Genomic DNA, 22,845 nt, shown 5'->3' with positions numbered 1-22,845 from the left:
AGAAAACTATGAAATGGGAAAGCTCACTGGTAAAGACAAACATACAATAAAGGTAGGAAATCATCCACACGCAAATATATCATCAAAACCAGTGATGGTGAGAGAAGGAGAGTACAAAGCCAGGATATTTGAAATGCATTTGAAATTAAGAGATCAGCAACGTATAACAATCATGTGTTTTCTATAGACTGCTATATCAAAATCTCATAACCATAGACCAAAAATCTATAACAGCTATACACACAAAAAAGAAAAGGAAGTCAAACACAACACTAAAAATAGTTAACAAATCGCAAGAGAACAAAAGTGGAAAGAAAAACAAAAACAAAACAATTAACAAAATGGCAATAAGAACGTACATATCAATAATTATTTTAAATGTAATCAGATTAAATGCTCCAACCAAAAGACATCGACTGGCTGAATGGATACAAAAACAAGACCCACTGAGTTCCTGTTGTGGCTCAGTGGTTAACAAATCCAACTAGGAAACATGAGGTTGCAGGTTAGATCCCTGACCTTGCTTAATGGGTTAAGGATCCAGCATTGCCATGAGCTATGGTGTAGTTTGCAGACACAGCTCAGATCCCATGTTGCTGTGACTCTGGCGTAGGCCAGTGGCTACAGCTCTGATTAGACCCCTAGCCTGGAAATCTCCATATGCCACAGGAGCGGCCCTAGAAAAGACAAAAAAAAAAAAAAGACCCAGATATATGCTGCCTACAAGAGACTCACTTCAGATCCAGGGACGCATACAGACTGAAAGTGAGAGACAATGGAAGGAGATGAAGTAGAGATGCCACTCTAGACAACTCCCTCCCAAAATCATGCTGAAACGTGGAGTCGATGAGTGGATGGAAGCTGGAGGCGGGTGGTCAAAGAAGGTTTGCTTTGTACAAAAAGATATACTGCCAAGTTTGGGCTTTGAGATGGAATGACCAAGGAGATGACCAAAGATGAAGATGCAAGGAAGAGATGGGACCACTGCAGAAGCCATGTCTGTGAGCAGATGAGGAAAAATGGGTCAAGGGCACAGGTGGAGAGGGTGCTTTATACGAGTGCACAGATCACTCATCCCATTTAAAAAATGGATTTTATGGTCATTAAAGCCCGCTTGGCATTTCAAATTATTTGGCTTCCATAGGCAATAAAGACAGACTTTCAGTCTCTTCTAATTATATAAGTGTACACAGTCCTTCACTTCAACAGGCTCATACCCTATGATGCACTGGTTTCAGCTCTAGGAATCTCTCCTAAGGAAAATCATAGATTCAGAAAACACTTATTCACAAAAAGACTCATTATATATTGTATATAATAGTACAAGCTGTAATCATGTAAACAACCTAAATCAACAATAAGGAAAAATTAGTACACATTTAAAATAATATTTCAAAGTAATAACATGTAAAAATTCCAATGTAAGATTCAAAAGAACAAGCAGGCTCTAAATAGAAGCACAAAAGGTAAAGAAAAATGAATGACTTTTTCTCAGCTTTACTGAGGTATAACTGACAGATAAAATTGTCAGATATTTAAAGTTTAAAACACGGTGATTTAATGTATGTATATGTCGTGAAAGGATTCCTGCCATCAATTTAGCACATCCATCCCCAAATATATATATATATATATATCTGGGGAGAACAGTTAAGTTCTACCTTCTTAGCAAATTCCAATTATACAGCAGTGGTGTCAACTATCGTCACCTCATTCTACGTTAGATCCTCAGACCTCATTCAGCTTATAACTAAAAGTTTCTACCCTTTTACCAACCTCTCCCAATTTCCCCCAGCCCCAGCCCCAGCCCCTGGCAACCACTTTTCCACTCCGTTTCTATGAGTTTGACTTTTTAAAAAAATTTCGCATGTAAGTGATACCACCCAGTATTTGTCTTTCTCTGTCTAGTTTATTAACAGTGATTGACTTGTAGTGGTATAATTCTTATTGATTTTTTTTCCCTTCTTCCCACTGTCCTAAAATTTCCAGGTCTTCTGTAATAATTACATATTATTATTATTGTTATAAACACTCAATTCCCTACATTAAATCCTCTTATACTTAAAAGATTCCTGATGGATATTTTTGGGTTCAAGTTTTTCTTTTCTCCCTGACATATAATCAAGGACATTTATTGAGTACTTACAATATTTAAGACTCCCTGTACTATATGATCTCAGGCAAATTTCTTAACCTTTCTGACCACCATTCTTCTCATCTGTAAAATGAGGATTTAATAAATTAGCACATGAATATATCTCAGAATAGAAATTATACATTTACTCAATAAATGTAGATATTAATCATTGCTATTGTTATTATTATGTCCATACATTACTTTTTCATTTTTGCTACTTAGTCTATTGGTCCTTTTCATTCAAGGACATGAGACACATTCTTGGTTCTCTTTATATTTTATTTTTCCAATTTTAAGCCAAGACAATATCTTACATTGTCCCTCTCCTTTCCTTTCTTTAACAGTATTATCAAGAAATGGAGCAATTACTTGGGAGGACATCACTCTAGCAGGTCAAATTCCCTCAACAAGGGCAGACAGCTCGTTTCCCGCATGCCTCCTGCTATACTGCAGTACAAGAATGCTGTCAGGAACTGGGAGTTTCAGTAGCCTGGGGGACAGGACCAATTCCCAGACATTTAATTTAGTTCTGGTCTCATCTAAATTGAAATTTTGACATAGCATTTTTCTCACACTAACTGTTTAGAGGGATTCTTTCCAATTTGTCTTTATTTATTGTGAAGTCAAGCCAAACCCCAGAGGTCTTTATGGCTGTTCTGGCAGACATCAGGTGACATTATTCAATCACTCACACACATGCTAATTTGAGATGACAGTTTCCTATAACTCTACACATAGAACATGCCCACCCAGTAATTCCAATAGATGCTTCAGAAAACTGAAGCATGTGTGTGCAAATCATACTAGATTGTTTCAACTCCAAAGAAATGCAGAATTGAAAGTACTTTCAAAAGGGCCAAGATTTTGTTCCTCCCTTGGTAACTGTGCTTGGAATATAGCATCTCAGAGTTTATTTGTCTTTGTTTTTGGTTTTGGTTCTACCTGAATTTTATGCTTTTTCACTCACCAAAGATCCATTTCTCCCTTTCTGGGGCATCCTACTTCGGTTTTCTATAACTTTGAGTTTTCTCAAAATTGTTTACATGAATTTGCAAAACCCTTGATTCATAGGTGTTTCTGTATAGCTTGCTGACTTAATACACTCAGTATTAGTATTTGACTTCACAGGGGGGCTGTGACGTCACCCTATTACTAGCCTTGTTGATGCGGCTCACATTACCTCAGATTTGTTTATGCCCAGAGTTTTTATTTCTCATTCTGATTTTATTTTAGGAAAATATTACAAAAAATTATTTTATTTTTGTGGAGAAAATTCACTTAGTCCCAATTTTTAAAGATGGTCATTAGGAGTCAAACCAGCTCACCAAACACTGCTTATCCAAAGTATGAAAGTGTGTGAGGGTAAAAATACATCCATAATTAACAGGAGCATTAATGTTGGAATACAAAAATAATCAGCTTAAAAATCACATAACCTGGTGTTCAGCAAAATATATTAAGAAGTTGGTGAAGTTGCTAGCAAAGTGTGAAATTTATGAATGGGGCTTTTAGCCTTGAGGACCTGAGAGGTAAAAAGCATAAACATACTGGTTCTTTTGATGTTTTTGCCTTTCTTTTTTTAAGTAGTTACTTTTTATGTCTCAAGACAACTTATAAAATGTGCGTTTTTGACAGGCTTAGAAATTAAAGGAGTCACTGGAAGATAAGTGAGGAGTTTTCTCAGAAGAATGAGAAGATACATAAAAGATATATTGGTAAATAAGAGATGAACTAAGTCAGATAACTAAGTACCACATGGTATTTAGCCTCCTGATATAACAGATAATTTAGGCTGAGAGAAGGCAGAGGCCTGGGTGTCAGCGGATCCAGCCTACAGGCCTCACGCCTAAGGTCAGAAAAGGCAGGTGTGCAGAGAGGAACTGGCCCAGATGCATGTAAATCAGATGCTGTGAACATTTTCATCACAAGTAATACTGAGAGAGGAAACTAGGCTGTTGCCAAATAAGGTATTCCTTCCCATATACCACAGGGGCAGCCAAAAAAATTTTTTTGGATAATTCAAATATTATTTGTATAGGATTTTTTAGTTTAAAAGAGTATGTTGTATACAATGTTTTTCTAGTATTAAGCTATAATCGAATATTTACAAACTAAACCTACCACTGTTTTTGGCAAAATTCTTAAATATTTGCAGACTCAAAAGCTATAACACTGAACCAATGATTTTTGGTAATGCTGATGGTAAGATTTGTACACATGAGCGTTAAGGTGGAATTACCATGTACTTGGAAACTTACCAACTATATGATCTATTCTTTGCAATACACAAAATATTTACATTAAAGTAAAACTACTGAATTATTAAAAAGCAGAAGTGTTTCTATTGTATTAAAATGGATCAATTTGTAGTAAGTTCAAAATACTCAGCAGTAATATTTCATAGAAAAGACTTTTTGAGTTTTACCCAGTTACAATTCACATTGTTCTCCTTTGAGGCTGAAATTACATCAGAAGAAATGATATAAAGAAAATAATTTTGAATTACAGTAAATTTTATATTGCCTGACACAGAGAAAATACAGTTCTCATTCTATGTTCATATAAAGTTCCAAATTACAAATTTTATATTTAGATTATTTCCCTTTTATTCACTCACAGAAGTCCCTTAAAGACAGTGACTTTTGAAAATGATAAAAGTGCTAGAAAAATATATAATCTAAAAGTGAACTGTTTGAAAAATAGTTGCAACATCACGAAAAATGGTTTTTATTTATTTTTTTTTTTTTCGAAAAATGGTTTTTAAACAATCCTTAGGAAAATACTGTCAGAAAAGAAAAATGGATTTTAAATATTTCTGTTAAAACCTTCTCAAAATTGAAATAAGCAACAAATGTGCAACTCAAATTTGTAATGAATGAATTGAAATAAAAGCTGCATCATAGCCATATGCTTGTATAGGCATCTGGGTGTGTACACAACCATACGGGTCATTTTTAGGCTATTACCCAAATGCCAAAGTATTTTATATGATATAGTCTATTATTTTCTCTCTGGCAAAATCCATTTTAAGAGTATAGACTCTAAGTTAAAAAGATAAAGAAAATAAATATTTTATCTATGGATATCTCTTTTTTTTTCTTTACTTCTTACACATGGTATTTTTTTTCTGAAACTTCTTAATCCTTTTATGTATGTGGCCCCTATAAGATTTTTTTCACTGCGGTGGCCTTTATTCATAAGGGATTATACAAATAATCTTTGCTATAGGGGTGTGTCCCAGAGAGGAGGTTGTGAGCCTGTCTGCTGTTCTGACCATGCAGAAGGAAGCTGTCCGTGAATGGTCCTGGGCACTAGGTCCAAGGTCCTCACTGCTTCATGGGGCGGAGCCCCAGATGCATGGATAGGTGCTGTGGCATCTCTCTCTTGTTAATCTCGACATGTCACACATTTAAAACGATGCTGAAAAATATCTAACTTGGGAGTTCCCGTCGTGGCGCAGCAGAAACGAATCCGACTAGGAACCATGAGGTTATAGGTTCAATCCCTGGCCTCGCTCAGTAGGTTAAGTCTCCTGCATTGCTGTGAGCTGTGGTGTAGTTCTCAGATGCGGCTCTGATCTAATGTTGCTATGGCTCTGGCATTGGCTGGAAGCTGTAGCTCCGATTGGACCCCTAGCCTGGGAACCTCCATATGCTGTGGGTGAGACCCTAAAAAGACGAAAAAGACCAAAAAAAAAAAAAAAAGTAACTCAGTTGTTCTTTAAGCGAATGATGAAAGAGATTGGGAGAGAAAGAGACCCCAAGTAAGCTGCCAATGGTCCAGACTTACCTGACTTGCCAAGAGGGGACCCCAGGCTGACAATGTACCTCATCCCTATTTCCTGGGCGGGAAAGTAAGGATCTAAGGGCTGATCGCAGACAGGTACCAGATTTCTCCAGGTAAACATCACTCACTGTTTCTCACTATGAAATGTGTGTGTGAGGTCAGAGGTATTCTCAGGCACTGAGAGGATGTAACTAGAGGAGAAAATAAGAAAAAAGTGTGTGGTGGGGCAGAGCTTCCAGAGCTGGGGAGCTGGGGGGGACCCGGGTCAGAGCTGGTGGAATTACCTACCTCTGCTTCCCCTAGGCTTTGCTTCAGGCCCTGGTTAGAAAACTTCAAAACTGTGGTGAAAGGCTAGGAATCCAGCCTACGTGGCATTCCCTACCCTATGAACTCAGATCTTTTCCAATGGAGAGCAGCCCTACTCCCACTTTTCCAGGCTCTGAATCAAACTGCCTTCTGTTCCCCAGAGAAACACAGATTGTTATCCACCCCATCTGCTCACTACATAAGCATCCTTGAAAAGATTATCTAGAAAAAAATGGTAGGCACTGCCTCATTCACAAAACATGCAGAAATGGGAAGGACTCCCACAGAACTGCATGGAATCAAGGAGTCTCAAGGAAGGAAAAGTCTCAAATCCTTTCCACAGCAGAAAAAAAAAAAAAATGGTAGAAACTTAAAGCCCTCATTTTCAGTGAAAGAGAGGAGTACTTGGTAGATCACAGGTTTCACAGTGATCTTGTTTCTGTCTCACTTTTTCATGGTCTCAGAGTGACCTTCTTGCAGGCTGATGATGTGGGAGATGGTCTCATCCTGAGGGTCAGGCCACTTCCCAGACATCAGGGAGGCGCTGCTTTTCCCTTTTTCAACTGTGTCCTTGTTAGGTCCTCTCCTGGGATATATTTCTTAAGGGTCTTTTAAGCTTTCAGATTCTCTTTCCATTTCTTTCTTCCTCTTCATCGTCTTGTTCTTCTTCTTTTTCGTCTTCGTCTTCGTCTTCTTCTACGTCTTCTTCTTCTTTCTTCCTCTTCCTCTTCCTCTCCTTCTCCTTCTCCTTCTTCTCCTTCTTCTTTCTTCTTCTTCTCCCTTCTTCTTCTTCTAATTTATTCATTGAAGAGGTCAAGCCATTTGTCCTGGAGAAATTTCCATAGCTTAGATTTTGCTGATTATCTCCCAGATATACCAGTTAACATTTTCCTCAATCTTTTATTTCCTTAAGTCAGCTGAACATAAAGGCTTGACGAAATTTACATCCAACCTCTTTCTAGAATGCTTCATAGGCAGTGATAAAGCATTACTCTACTAATGCTTATTGCTATTAATTAAGAGTGATGTTTATTACTATTCTATTAATTAATAGTAATGTCTATTACTATTAATTATTTATCAGAAAGCATAGGGTAGGTGATCTGGCTCTTTTTTTTAAGATTTTATTTTTTCTATTATAGTTGATTTACAATATTCTGTCAATTCCTGCTGTATAGCAAAGTGACCCAGACATACACACACACACACACACACACACACATATTCTTTTTCTTACATTATCCGCTATTGTGTTCCATCACAAGTGACTAGATATAGTTCCCGGTGCTATACAGCAGGACCTCATTGCTTATCCACGCCAAATGCAATAGTTTTCATCTACTAACCCCAAACTCCCACAGCCTCCCCCTCTGGCTCTGGCTTGATCCATCAGTTCATTAAGAGTTGCAAAGGGTGATATTCTAATTTTATCTCTTCTTTTTTTACACTAGCTGGAATACATGTTGTCTATTTATTTTTGGTGTTCCCGGCTATTTCCCAAATGACTAAAGATACCTCGTATATTAAAAGAATAAAAATAAGATATTCAGGGACAGAACTCAGTTGAAATCATAATAGAAGGAATTGGATATAGTTTCAGCAATTCTACTACTTTTTTGGTTGAATTCTTTGTTCTCTGAAGATAGTGTGAAATATCTATATTTGAAGGGCTACATTTAGTGTGGTAAACTAGGATGTAAAGAGATTGACAGTTTTTTGGAGTTAACCAGAGATATAGAACCTGTACTTTTCTCCTGTGTAAAGAATATAAACAAAGTCTCTACACTGCTAAGTAGCCAGTTATCCTTAACTTTGTTGCTTTGGGTTACAACACACATATGCCATGTGCTAAGTAGATTGAAAAGTAGGAGAATATCTTATAGTCTCTGCAAAGTACCTCCTGTCACTGTGACGAGACCTCAAATTATCCAGAATACTTAGAATTACACTTAAGAATATATTCTCGATGTAAAAACATTAAACAAGAAAGGTTTAAAGTCTATATGTTTCTTGGTGTTGATAACACATGTCATGTCAGAACTCATCCTTGGGCATCACTCACATAATCTAGATGATCTTAAAGTCACTTTCAACGACATTCTACCAACACCAAAGTATAAACATCAAGGAAATATCAGCTCCATCGGTATGTATTTTTATATGGAAACTCAAGGAGTTTTCACTGTGACTCAGTTGGTTAAGAGCCCAACACACTGTTTGTGAGGACACAGGTTCAATCCTTGGCCTCACTCAGTGGGTTAAGGATCCAGTGTTGCCACAAGCTGTGGTGTAGGTCACAGATGTAGCTTGGATCCCGCGTTTCTGTGGCTGTGGTGTAGGCCGGTGGCCACGGATCCAATTCAACCCCTAGCCCAGGAACTTTCATATGCAATGGGTATGGCCCTAAAAAGACAAAAAAAAAATAAAAATAAATTAAAATTTTGAAATAAAAAATAAATAAATACAGAAACTCGTAGGTCCAGATCAATAGTGTCTCCTGCCCCTCCTGCTCGACCTTGAGATTAAATTAGGGAATTCAAAGAAGATGAAAGGAACTTGGTGACAATCAGCTGTTTGTCCAGCCTTTGGCGAGTTCACTGTGGGTTCCCTGGCCATGCCCTGTAACACTGATGGTCACTAGATCTCCTGTCCCCTTGGGCGCAGTCTCTCAAAGGTAGACTAGAAAGCTGTCTAAACTCGGTTGCTATATTTTTCTGACATAATAAACATAACTTATTGAACATATTTAAATCTTTGATGAACTTACAGAGCTTCAAAGTCATAACTTTGACACCAGTGACAGCCTTACAGACAGGGCCCTTCAGGAGATAAGACAGGGACTAGACAGACCAAAGAAAAGGCCTTGGAGTTTTCCTTTTGACTAAACCTCTGCTTCCTGTTAGCTTTGTGTTGATTTGACTCTTGATTTCAAAAGTGAAACACAGCGCAAACAAATTTCAAAAGACCAACCATTAAGATATTTTTCAGGAAAAAACAGAATACTTGACTAGATCTACGCCATAAGTAAAAGTTGACAAGGGAAATCATAGAATCGTAGAACTAGAAGGAATATTTAAGATCAAGCAATCACCTTCCCTTTACCTTATAAGTGAGAAAAATTGAAATGGCTTGACCAGAGGCAACAGCCAGTCAGTAAGAGGTTTGAAACTCATGTCCTTGGCTCCTGATTGAAAGTCATTGAAGGTGATTTTTTTTAGTGCTTAGTTTCTATCCTAAACATTAAATATGCTAATGAATGTGTAATTTTGCAGAGCATAAGTGAAATCTCTAGGGAAAAAAAAGAAAATACATTCATAAAACTGCTGCATTTAATGTTCACATAGTAAGACACCAAAATTTCGCTTGAGTATAATTTGCCATTTCCTTATTGCCTCCCAGGGATATGATAAACTTTGAGCAAAAATTGGCATGTTTTAAATTATACTAACTCTTCCAGGTTATCAGGTACCACTCAGTAGATTTTAACAGTTATAATATATACACCAGTATTCTAGGACCACCAACCCCCCCAAATTTTAATAGTTCTACAAATATTTCACAGTTTAAAAATAAATGTCTGCTTTATCAAAATACCATACACTCTCTTTTATTCTTAAAAAGTGAGCTCAAAAGGGATCTTCAAAGATGCTGTGCTTGAATTAAAATACAAACTCATGTTTTAAACCATTTGAATAATATTTTAGAAGTGAATCTAAAAATTGTGCACACAAAAGAAATGCAAAATGTTTTTAATTTAAAGCTATCTCCACCATCCCCAGGAGCTCCCTCATATGAGAGTCTAATTTGCTAATCAGGCTGATAATACCCATCTTCACTGTGAGTTATGGGTAATTGGATGTTACAACTGAACCACTAAGAGAGACCAGACCTCTCCAGGGGGCAGACAACAAGATCGTTATTCGGAGGCAAAGCAAACTAATTGTTACGGCAAAGTTCAAATTAGGGGAATTGATTTGAACATTCGGTGGACTCTATTTGGGGTTAAACCCCTTGAGATTAGTGAATTCACACTGGACAGCCTTTTTAGTACATTAAAATAGGCTTTGAATAAATAATGCCATTTGCAGCAACATGGATGGAGCTAGAGATGATCATGCTAAGTGAAGTTAAGTCAGGCAGAGAAAGACAAATATCATATATCATTTATATGTGGAATCCAAAAAAAAAGATACAAATGAACTTATTTAAAATACAAAAATAGACCCACGGACATAGAAAACAAACATATGGTTAACAATGGGAAAGCAAGCGGGATAAATTATGAGCTTGGGATTAACATATACCCACAACTACATAAAATAGATAAACAAGGATCTAGTGTATAGCACAAGGAGCTCTACTCAATATTTTAGAATAATCTATATGGGAAAAGAATCTGGAAAAGATTTTGTGGGTGTGTGTGTGTGTAACTGAGTCACTGGGCTGTATACCTAAAATTAACACAACATTGTAAATCAACTATATTTTAATAAAATAAAATAAAAATAGATGGGCTTTGATAAAAGAAAAATAGACGGTATCAGAAAGCATATAAAGAGAGAAAGGCAACATGTAGAGAGGATCCCAGAGAGTTTCCTATGAACTAGAAGTTGTAAAGCACAAATCTGAAGTTGGGACAAGCCCTCCTGGGTGACTGACGACCCTCTGCATCTTGCTTTGGAAAACATGGGAGGTGATGCTCTTCTAGAAGGATCCACTTTCCCTTTGCAGCTACAGAGATTTAACCCTCCATTCCCCTGAGACAGACTCCTTTGGTCTTTATTGGTCAGAGAGGAAAGCCACGCATGCACACTGATTGTCAAGATGGTGTCACAGTGGCACATATGACAGAAGAACAGTGAGGCTTAAAGAAAGAGCAAAAAACACTATTTTGGTGGGTTTAACAAATGTTCATGATCTATTTTCCAAACTCTGTGACAGGCATGAGACTATTTTCAGGGGACAGTATGTTTTGTGGTCCAAATAACTGGTTTACAAATAACCCTTGCAGGTATGATGTGATTCAGAAGAATTCAATAACTGACTACATTATAGGAATGAGGTTAGAAAGTTTTCCTCAACATTGATTACTGTGGAGAGTCCCACCACACGGGCCTCTCACAACTGGTACCCGCAGAGCCCTGGGTATTGATCACTGATCACTTAGTTGTGCCTTTGAAAGCACACCTGGGGCGCGGGCTCTGCTTTAACTCCCTAACTAAACAGGAAGTTCCAATCTCACACACTGGTGGCCATGTGCTGCCCAGGCCTCCCAATCTTTCTCTGCAGCTGGCACACAGGGGAGTGGGGAGGGGACATCAGGGGAGGGGGCAGAATGAGCCCCTGCGCACAGCACACCAGTTTCAAAGCAGAGAGGGACAGGGTGCGGCCAGCCTCCTGGCTGAAACTATTCCACACAGCCAACTGCTCTCACAGGCTCATGCATGACCAGGCAAAACATGTTCTCTGTGAAATTTACAATAATATTGGAGCATGAATTACCAAAAAGTTCACCAAGAAATAGAAAAGTCTATATTTTCCATCTTTCTGGCTTAGCATTCAAAGGCATTTCTTGCTGTTTCTCTTCCTAAGCACAAGTGACATACTGAAGTCTCCAGTTGTCAGTAAATGTTTGTTGAATAGGCACTGGCAAGTCTGTGACAAAAAGCTTGACCCTCCACCACCTTCTAAGAGGCCAAAGGTTCCCCCCACCCCCTATACTTTGTAAAGGAAGATATTCAGACGTAGGGAGTTTGCAGGACCGACTCACACCCTTCCCTCACAGTCTTCCCATCCAGCTCTGTCCTGACTCCAAATTCTCTAAACGGTACGTCCTCAAGTCGGATCTCCATATCTCTGTTCGTTACAGGTAAAACAAAATAGAAAAGGGCATATTTTGACCTAAAATATTCTTGAGAAAGACTCCACCAGCACTCTCTTATAGTAAAAATTAGAATGTAAACTATTTTAACTGACCCATTTGTAAATATATTTATAGAGCCATCAAGAAAAATAAAGGAAGTTGAGAACTTTTTAAGCATTTCTCTAATAATAAGAAGAAAGAAGAATACGGATAAACCCTTACATGCAGAGAAACTCGAAAGCAGAAGAATTTCTGACATCTGCTACAGTGGAGAACAGGGAAGGGATCTTAAATCCTCCCATGAATTTCTGTTGTTACAGATCATAGGAGGAGACTTCATACTAATATTGCCTTTGATTGCAAACATGCAGAGAAAGTTTCAAAGTGAAACCCACAGAATGTACACCACACTAAGATTCTGTTTCAATGAATATTAGACTATGCTTGTGAGAAACTCCAGGAAATTAACACAACATTGTAAATCAACTGTACTTCAATTTAAAAAAATGGTCTTTTTTTAATTCCAGGAAAGCCCTCCTAATGTTTTAGATGTAGGAGAGTAAAAGCAGAGGATCTAAATTATATGAATGCATACCCCCCAGAAAGAAAGCCACCAAAACATATTTAGTTAGCATAAAAAGAACTGAGAGATGAATGCATTTTGTCACAGCCAGCAGGAAATGTTTCATTCTGTAAATAAGTTATCCGATTTGACTGTTCCCACTGTTTGTTTTTAATTAGGCAAAGAAACATTTCCATTTTTTTTTGTTTTCTAATCTTAAAGAGCTAAGGTCACAATGATTATGTAGCATCTAATCTGCCTTCCTCTCTCTGTTTCTAATTTTAATGTCAAGTTAGTCACTTTTCCACTGCACATCAGAAGTCAGGGGGCTGAACTTGTTTGCCAGTTAGCTATTACCTTGCAGGGGAAAAAAGTCTGGTTCCTCTTGATGCGAGAGAGATTTTTTCTTTCCTGTGGTTTTACCTGCATTATTTGCAGCACAGAGAATATACCAGGCAAAGCCTTGCTGGAAAGAACCCTTATGCTGGAATGTTCATCTGACCTCGCCAGCAGGGACCCAAAGCTAGTGCCCACCTAGGCACATGCTACCTGGGCTGCAACCTGGTGGCCACTGTGCCCACAGCAACAGGGGAATGGAGCATGGGCAGGTCAGTGTCCAAATCAAGGGCAGCCTTAGCAGCTTATGGAGCATCTTGGAAGGTGTAAAATATAAAGACCTCTGGGCATGAAATCTTGCTAGCCTCTCCCCTCGAGATGAAACGAGGAGAAAAGGGATGTCAGCCCAGATTCACCATTCATGTCCTCTCCACACACAAACGCCCAGGAGTAATTCTGCGGCCACTTATGTTCTATGTTCTCTCTGTGCCTGTTCTCCCTTCCCAGAACACTTGAAGGATAAGTTGGAAGAATACATGGCTCGGTTTTCCAAAGTGAGGATTGTTCGAACCAAGAAAAGGGAAGGGCTCATCCGGACCCGACTCCTGGGGGCGTCCTTGGCCAGAGGAGAAGTCCTGACCTTCCTGGACTCCCACTGCGAGGTCAACGTCAACTGGCTGCCCCCGCTCCTCAGTGAGTGCCACCCAGCCCCGGGCTCCAGTGGGTGTAGTTCCCTTCCATTTCTCCATTTCCTCTGCAGTCCACAAAGGCTAGAGACCCCTTTTGTGGGTTTTATAGTGGGATCCTTGATTCCTATCTTAACCGCTGCTGGGACAAATAGGTAGCTAGAAAGCCACATTGAAATTGATTTTTTTTTTCTTTTCTCTTTTTAAGTCCACACCCATGGCATATTCCCAGGCTAGGGGTCAAATCAGAGCTACAGCTGATGGTCTACACCACAGTCACAACAACACAGGATCCAAGCCACATCTGCGACCTATACCAAAGCTCACGGCAACACCAGATCCTTAACCCACAGAGCAAAGCCAGGGATCTAACCCACGTCCTTGCAGAGACTATGTCAGGTCCTTAACCTGCTGAGCTACAACAGGAACTCTGAAACTGACATTTTAGGTAATACCAACTGAGATCTAATTTAAGGTCTGAAAAGGTTTGATTTCTTTATCTTAGACATTCAATTTTGTTGCAGTCACATTTGCTGAGTAAACACTAAAAGAAGGGAATTCTCCAGTGGTCTAGTGGTTTGGACTCTGTGTTCGCTGCTGTGGGCAAGTCATGGCAAAAAAAAAAAAAAAAAAAAAAAAAAAAAAAAGAAGGAAGGAAAGAAAGGAAGAGAGGGGTATAACCACCCTGACATTTTCACAGGATTTGTAAGGCCAATTCTCTTTTCCACTCTGGCACCAGCCTAGCGCCCTAAATACATGATCTCCCATGTTCACACAGAACCCCTCAAACACTCAGAGCTGCCATCCAGGTGATACCTCTTAAATGATCCCAGGAGGACTCTTTCACTTAAACTGTTAGAAAGACAGACATCCCCAAAGTCCTTGAAGCAGGAAAACAGATACACAGCTCAGTGCAAGCATCACTATTTCTTTTAATTTCACTATGAAGGCAGAGATAAAGCCCAGTGGTGGCTAAGGAATGAATCATAATCTTGAAAAAAGAAAGTTCTTGGTACACACATATTGTGTTCCTTTCTGTTCTTCCAGATTTCACTAAATCAACTTTTATTATAAATATATCCCTGGACTTGAAACTAAAGCCAGTAACACAGGCCTTCCCAAGAGCTGCCTCAGAAAGAAGCATGTGCTATTAACAATCGTGTAGGATTTCAGGTAGAACCAGCAAAGTTCCATTAGCAAAAGATGTTTGTGTTGGGGGAGGGGGGGTCAATTGAAACTGGGTTGGATTTGAAACAAGAAATGACCAGCAACTGAGACCCCACCACATCCCACATCCATGTTCACCCCCACAGCCAACTGTGCGGCTGCCCTCATCAGCAGGGATGTTTCTGTGCTCTTAGGGCCAGAGACCACACCCTGAGCTTTTAATTGAAAGTCCTTTGTCCAAGGACATAGCAATGTAGAGTTTTATCAGCAACCGTGAGCTTCCCTAAACTGATTTTGACCCACATGGTGTTGAACACTCAAACAGGTCAGCACAAGGCCTAATTTATTTAGGAACCAAAGCAATCCCCAAATGCCAATAATCAAAGCCCTAATTGTTCATATGACTCTAAGAAAAAGAAAGATGGGGGTGGAGGGAAAAGACAGAGAATAAAGAGAAACCCACTTTTTCTCATTAAGGCGTTTCATTTCCTGTAGGCCTGATGGATAAGGAATGATTCGAGCTCAGGATCACTATCTTTTTTTATTTTCTTCTATCAGTGTCTTGACACATCATCCAAAATGAAAAAACAGGTGGAGCCACACAGTTTCTTGGTTCATTTTTCACCTTGGGATTATACCTGAATTTCAATTTCCCATTAAGAGTCTGTTTGTTTGATCCCTGGAAATTGAAATGTAGGCACAGGCCTTAGATGAAAAATTAGTCATGCTGCTTTCACCCCAAGCTAGTGCCGCTGGATGAGAGCTGAAAGGAAATGTGAAGGGAAAGTTGACAGTTAATTTAACAGACTGATTCTCTTGGGGTCACCTTGAGACTCCTTGTTGGTCAAGGAACTTGTAAATCAACCTGATTCTGAATCTGATTGAAGAAAGTCACTAAAACCTTAATACTAAAATACCTGCAGAGGCGGAGAGAAGAAATATTTTGGACACAGCAATGATGACCTCCTCTGTCAAAGACATCTATAGGGAAATGTCACTTAGATAGAGATTAAAGCTGTAGGACTTGCCCAGGTAAAAACAGATGCCCACAGAGCCCTTGGTGGGAATTAACTTGAAAGAGTGCTGGGGGTGGGGGGAGGGAGTCTCTCTGTCTACTAATTAGCTGAGATAAGATTAAGGTGACCTTCAGGCTCTCTGGGACCTCCTGGGGCCAAGCTAGCTAAGATGGCAGCCTGTTGTCAATAAAACAAATAAATGAAAACAAAGACCAAAACATGATGTCTTAAGCTAAAAAACTTAAACATAAAATGAATAAAATTGCAACCCTTTCCAAAGGCCAGCTTCCTACATTCCCCTTATCCTGTTCTATTTTCTTTCCATCTCATTTATCACCATCTAGCATGCCATATAATTTAGTTATTTATTATGCATATTGATTGTCTTTGCTCCATTCATGAAGACAGGGGGTTTTGTGGATGTTACACACTGCCGTATCCCCAGAACCTGGGAAAGTGACAGGTGTGTAGTTCCTACACAATAAACAGCTGTTGAATTGTGACTGAATGAAAGGCATGTGGACTCAGAGAAGAGATCACCCACAGGATTCTGTGGTTTCAGTGTCATCAGAAGAATAGCCAAACCTCACTATTTCTAAATGATATATCTTTTCTTTTTAAGAAATATTTAAATGTATTTTATCCCACGTGCCACATCCAAAGGTCTTCCAAAGAACTAGAAGGCAGATATTCATACTTAAAAGTTCTGCCTGACAGTCTTAGTTTGTTACAACAAATACTGGATAAATGCACATTGTTGGGAAGACACTCCTTCACACATAGCTGTTCTAAATGAGCCATAGTACATGGCCATGCTGTTCCCAGTGCTGGCATCTGTGCCTCACAATAATAACATCTACATGGACAACAGAGGGCTGGAGCTGGCTCTGGCAAAAAGGTCTCCTCTCTGCCATGGTGAACTGGTAAGACCACAGACTTTAGGACTAGACCCCCTAGTCCATATCCGCAAAAGATGAGTGATCTTGGACAGGTTATTTAACTTCTCTAAGCTCAGTTTCCTCACCTGGAAACTAGGAATGAAAATAGCGGCCATTGACAGGGCTGCTAGGAGGATTAAAAACAGCACGAGTATACTTAATTGTTCCTCGAGAATTTAATAGCAGCAGGAAGAGTGACAGAAGTATGAGGCCATTTAATTTATTTTGGATATGATGAGAGAAGACAAAAATGTAGAACTTTAAAGAACAGGAGCAAAAAAGGACTTGGCAAAAATCTCTGGTAAGCCTGAGAGCAAAGAATTCTGTGTCCAACCTGCCAGTGTTAAGGGGGAAACGGCCATCATGGCTATTATAAGAGGCTAAGAAAAACAAAAAAAAAAAAAACAAAAACAAAAACAAAAAACAAAAAATAAAGACCATGAAGTTAAACACTTACATTTTGGAACCTTGGGAAAGCAGGCCAGTCTTCCCTCAGCAGGCTCTAGCTGTATGCTTGAAGGAACACAAGTCCTGTTTATACTCCACACATGTAGGATGCACCATAAAATGACAGATTGGGGACAGGTCAGAGCAAAACTGTGACAGAGGTAGAGCTAAATGGACTCCTGCAAGTCTCCCTGGGACATAACTCTCTTAAAGGAACTACCACAACCCTAATTGTACCTAATCACTGTCCCATCACATTATGCCCAGCGTTCAGAGACTCTGCAAAGCGGTCTAAAGGCAACAGGGAATCTGGCTTCCAGCGCGACGCATTAAGAAGGGTCCGTGAGCTCCTCTGCTGAGAAGTGAGAGCCGACTCAGGCAGGTGTGTCATTTCCTATTTTGTGCTTTCATTTTTCAGACCAAATTGCACTAAACCACAAAACCATCGTGTGCCCTATGATCGATGTCATCGACCACAATCATTTTGGGTACGAGGCACAAGCTGGCGACGCCATGCGAGGCGCCTTCGACTGGGAGATGTACTACAAGAGAATCCCCATACCCCCCGAGCTGCAGAGGGCGGACCCCAGCGACCCCTTTGAGTGAGTACCAACTCAGGGAGGGGCCCAGGGAGAGGGCAGGTGTGTCCTCCAGGTGTATCTGTTGGAGACCCAAGAGAACAGTTATTGCGCATAAAATGGAACACGACATGTGGCAAACGTATGCGAAACACTGGGGAAGGGTTAGCCCTACAGGTTGTATTAAATCACAAACTGCTCTGAGAACCTTCTCGAAGTCTGCTAAGCCGGAGAGGGCGTGTACAGTGGGCAAGTCAGGAAACGGCAGAGTCCACAGCCAAGGCATGGAGAAAGGATGCAAGGTCCCTTTCAGATGGTCTCTCTGGATTCTCTTCTCATTTTCAGTTGCCTCTATTATTTTTACTTTTCCCGAAAAGGATTATTTAAATTAACTGTTCTGCCTTTCCTTTACTGGGGGATGATCTAAAATCTGAGCCAGTATGTAAGGCTCCCATCGTCCCCTGCCCGACTGGGCATTGCGTGTTTTTAAGGGAAGGCCATGCTCCTCAACATCTGCTCCCAGAACTTAAACTTGCGGAATCCAAACGATAGATGCAGAAATACCTGATCTTTGATAATACTGCTGCCAGTTTAGGTTCTAAAGCGGTATAAGTTTACATCTATTGATTTGCACAAAGCTAAATTTTTTTTCCCCAATATGGACATGAGAAGTGTGTGCATGTCAAGAAAAAGAAAAAAAAAAACTATGGCTTAGTCTGACAGACTCTTAGGACCATTAATGGTTCATTGCGCAATTTTTCCAAAGGTTCACCCTGAGGCATGCTATTTTCTATCCTCATATTGCACCCTTTGATCTCAATAAAACCTTTGTAATTATCAGAAACAGACTCACAGACATGCAGAACAGACTAGTGGTTGCCAAGGGGGAGCAGGGAGGAAGTGAGATGGACAGGGAGTTTGGGGTTAGGCGATGCAAACTATTACATTTAGAATGGGTAAGCAGTGAGGTCCTACTGTACAGCACAGGGAACTCTATCCAGTCTCTTGAGATAGAACATGATGGAAGATAGTATGAGAAAAAGAATGTGTATATATACATTCTTTGGTCACTTTTCCATGCAGCAAAAATTGGCACAACATTGTAAATCAATTATACTTTAATTTAAAAAAAAGAACAAAAAAAAAAAAACCTTTGTAATTTTAAAGCTGTTATTTTTCCTACTACAATAAAAATGTCTGGAGAAACTTTGCATACCCTCTAAGAGTCCATTTGAAATGTGTTAAAATCAACACTTTTTTAACATTTTATTTATTTACTGAAGTATAGATGCTGTACAATACCATCTAAGTTACAGGTGTACAATATAGCAATTCATAATTTTTAAAGGTTATACTTCATTTGTAGTTATTATAAAATATTGGGTAGATTACCCATGTTATACAATATATCCTTGTTGTTTATTTTATAGATAATAGTTTGTACCTCTTAGTCCTTCTCTGTCTTTCCCTCTCTCCACTCCTAACCACGAGGTTGTTCTCTATACCAGTGAGTCAGTGTCTTTTTGGTTATATTCACTAGTTTGTTGTACTTTTTAAGATTCCCCCATAACTGACATTATATATTATTTGTATCTCTGTGTCTGACTTATTTCACTTAGCATAATGCCCTCCAAGTCCATATGTTGCTGCAAATGGCAAAATTTCATTCTTTTTATGACTGGGTAATATTCTATTGTACATATACCACATCTTTCTGTATCTATTCATCTGTGGATGGACAGTTAGGTTGCTTTCATAGCTTGGTGACTGTAAATAATGCTGCTATGAACATTGGGGTGCATGTATCGTTCCAAATTAGTGTTTCTGTTTTCAGATATATATCCAGGAGTAGAGTTGCTGTGTCATATAGTACTGTTTTTAGTGTTGCGAGAAACCTCCATACTTTTTCCCCAGTGGCTGCACCAATTTACATTCCTCCCAACAATCATAAGTTTCCATTTCTCCACATCCTCTCTAACATTTGTTATTTGCGTTCTTTTTGATAATAGCTATTCTGACAGGTGTGAGGTGGTATCTCATTGTGGTTTGATTTGCATTTCCCTGATGATTAGCGATGCTGAGCATCTTTTCATGTGCTTGTTGGCCATCTGCATCCTCTTTGGAGAAATATCTATTCAGTTCTTTTGCCCATTTTTTAATTGGGCTGTTTGTTTTCTTGATGTTGATTTGTATGATTCTCTAACACCATGCACAAAAATAAACTCAAAAGGGATTAAGGAGCTAAAAGGAAAACTGGAAACCATAAAACCCCTAGAAGAGAACATAGGCAGAACACTCTTTGACATAATCATAACGATATTTTTTGGACCCATGTCTTAAAGCAAAGAAAATAAAAGCAGAAATAAACAAACAGGACCTAATTAAACTTAAAAGCTTTTGCACAGCAAAGGAAACCATTGACAAGATGAAAAGACAACCTACAGAATGGGAGAAAATATTTGCAAATGATATGACCAATAAGGGATTAATATCCAAAATACACAAACAGCACATACAACTCAACATCAAAAAGAAAATCAATACTATCTTTTTATCAATAATAGGTGCTATGAAAGTTTGCAGTACCGAAACTCCCAAGTACAAAAATAACTTCTGTGACACTCACACTTTAAATTATAGTAAACATTTGATAAACATCAGGAAAATGTTTCCTCCATTTCTAGTCTCTGGGAAGATAAACTCTTGGGAAAGTAAAGAGGATTTCAGAAGACATTAGCCTGATGAAAATGAAGAGAAATCATTTCTTTTGTAATATGAAGCCTACTCATTAAGTATCCAGATTTTCTGAAAGAGGCTTCTTCAGACTTCCAAATTGCTATAGAGTTTTTGAGAAGAAATAATGAAGGCCCTTTGTTACCCTTCCAAATGCTTCAGCCAAGATTTCAAGTATGTTGAAAATTACCAGAAAAGTTTTTCAGTGAGCCAAGTGAAGGAGCTTCTTGTAAGCTTTGAAGTGGACCCTGCTGAGAGGTGACCTTCAGACCTCCCTGAAGGTCACCATCTGAAAGTCTTGGCAAAGGGGCTTATGCTGGGTTTAGCACTAGGTAGGTATTGGGGAGCAGGGGGATACAAAATGACCCTAAATACAGTGGAACTGTTATTAGATGGCAGTTGCTGGTGGAAAAACCACGTCCGCTTGCTACTCTTCAAGGTTGCCATGTTTAAGGGTAAGAATTAATCCATGATGATTTTTCAAATACATACTGTAATTGTGACCTTCGACTTTACTTCCACTGTGATACCAGGGTGGCTCCTGCTTTCTTCAGAAGTGGGATCAAAAATCCTACCATTTCAGATGGTGAAAACTCTAAAAATACTTTTGGTCCCGCCACAGACAGTCAAGATTTTTGTCAGGCAGACCCCAGCTTTGGCTCTCACAGGATCAGGCACCTCGCCTCACCTCAGAGCTGGCAGAGTTGCTAACTTTCAGAATTAAATTACCTCCTGCTCCTGTCACCTACTTAGGTGGTTGCTGTCCTGTCAGAAATTGCATTCTGCTGAAAATTACAGCCTTTCTTCTTTATGTCCCTTTGATTCCGAGGAATGTGGACACTTTAGCCTTTTGTAAGCAATGTAGCTTCCAGAAGGTGTCCACTTTGATCTTTAAAACTGCATTTGCCTTCCTGATAATAAAAGAATGGTTAGTTCCCCAAGCAGCTCTGAGCAGTGTATCAGCAATTCCATTATCTTCGCCACCACCAGAATGTACTCACAAACAGACATGCTTTAGGCTACAGCTGGCTTCTCTAGATGTAAAGCTTTAAGATACACAGAACGAACCCAGTCTATCTCTACATCTCCTCAGGTCTTTCGTGTTTTCAGCTGGCTGTTGAGGGTTTTCTGTGGGTGGAGGAGGAGAGCAGGCAGAAGAGACAGGAAGAAAGGAACTAGAATAAGATGGAAATGCAATGCCAACTCCAGGACCTTGCAGACAGTATATAAGTGAAGAATATCTTTCTGTACCAAACTGATCAAAAGTCCTAAATGACGAGACCTGAATTCTCTCATTTATTCTACCATTATTTGAATTTTCTCCAACAACTGACTGCAGTAATGTTTGTCAACCTGCAAATCCTGTGAAACGGGTGGATGGGGGGGGGGGGCATGAACAGTATTTAACTATTAATGAACTGAATTGAAAATTCCTAAACTACTATGTAAGTATAGGTGTTGTTTCTCAGTTATTTGACTTCAGTTATAATGCATATATGATCCTGGGTCATAATATAAATGGTGTTTTTTGATATAGGTAAGAGTTCAAAATCTATCAACTTCCTAAAGTGGGAATCAAGACTTTCATCAATCTGACCAGTAAGAAAAAGGAAAACTCAGAGACAACTTTGAACACAGAAAAAAAAAAAAAAAACTGCTTATATTAGCAAAGGGGTCTAGTTTTCAGACAAATTGCTCCTAGAATATGAGAGAAAAGGCAGTACTCACAGTTCAAATTATATGGCAGTCACGATTCTGATTAGATTGGATATATTTGATAAATATTCCTTTCTTTTGAAAAAAAATGAATTAGTCTCCTTTTCTGGTGGCTTATATCATGGTGCAATGCTTTTAGGAAATTCTTGTTTTTCACAGCTTTTAGCATGTTTCCTTATTCCTGGTTTATCTCTAAAGGGCACTTAGGAATTTAAGCCTTTTCTGTGTGACAAAACATAATATGCTCCTTTAGCCACAATGACACAGGAGAAGGTATCTGCGTTCCGACCACTGACTTCCTTTTTCAACGTCATCCCAGCATCTAAAAGTTGAGAAAGGACCAGAAGAAATTACCTTGTCCAACTTCCCTTGAGTACAAGCAACCACTAGATAATGTCCAACGCAGATGACCAGCCTCTTCTTGAACTCAGGGAAGTAATTTACCACCTCAAAAAACTATCCATTTCACTAGACTGATGGACACAAACCTTTCCTCTTGGATTAAGAAAATTCTACCTCCCTGATCCCAAACGGTCCTAGTTGAAACACAAGAAATGTCTCATGTCCTCTTCTA

General features: G+C 39.1%; 1 protein-coding gene and 1 long non-coding RNA gene across 22 annotated transcripts in view; one reads left to right on the top strand and one right to left on the bottom strand.

Moving 5' to 3' along the window:
- Window positions 1-22,845, top strand: part of GALNTL6 (polypeptide N-acetylgalactosaminyltransferase like 6) — a 1,215,026-nt gene that overhangs the window by 994,311 nt on the left and 197,870 nt on the right. For 16 of the 21 annotated variants that reach the window (XR_014826525.1, XR_014826524.1, XM_021072445.2 and 13 more), the window contains 2 exons: window positions 13,498-13,683; window positions 17,663-17,846. Coding sequence is in view for 19 of the 21 variants with exons in the window: in XM_021072445.2 (XP_020928104.1) it covers window positions 13,498-13,683; window positions 17,663-17,846 (370 nt within the window). In the remaining 2 variants the exon portion in view is untranslated. The remainder of the gene's footprint in view (window positions 1-13,497; window positions 13,684-17,662; window positions 17,847-22,845) is intronic. The other 5 variants (XM_084994758.1, XM_084994759.1, XM_021072443.2 and 2 more) reach the window with 1 other exon arrangement.
- The window catches only part of LOC110256614 (uncharacterized), a 132,629-nt gene that overhangs the window by 101,216 nt on the left and 8,568 nt on the right, over window positions 1-22,845 (bottom strand). The window lies entirely within an intron of this gene.

The sequence above is a fragment of the Sus scrofa genome, chromosome 14 (genome assembly GCF_054392235.1).
Source record: "Sus scrofa isolate SSC_HxYL_T2T_F1_AM1 chromosome 14, Sscrofa_HxYL_maternal_Yorkshire_Landrace_v2.0, whole genome shotgun sequence".
NCBI lineage: Eukaryota > Metazoa > Chordata > Mammalia > Artiodactyla > Suidae > Sus > Sus scrofa.
The sequence above is the reverse complement of the archived record's forward strand: the minus strand, read 5'-3'. Positions and strand labels throughout refer to the sequence as shown.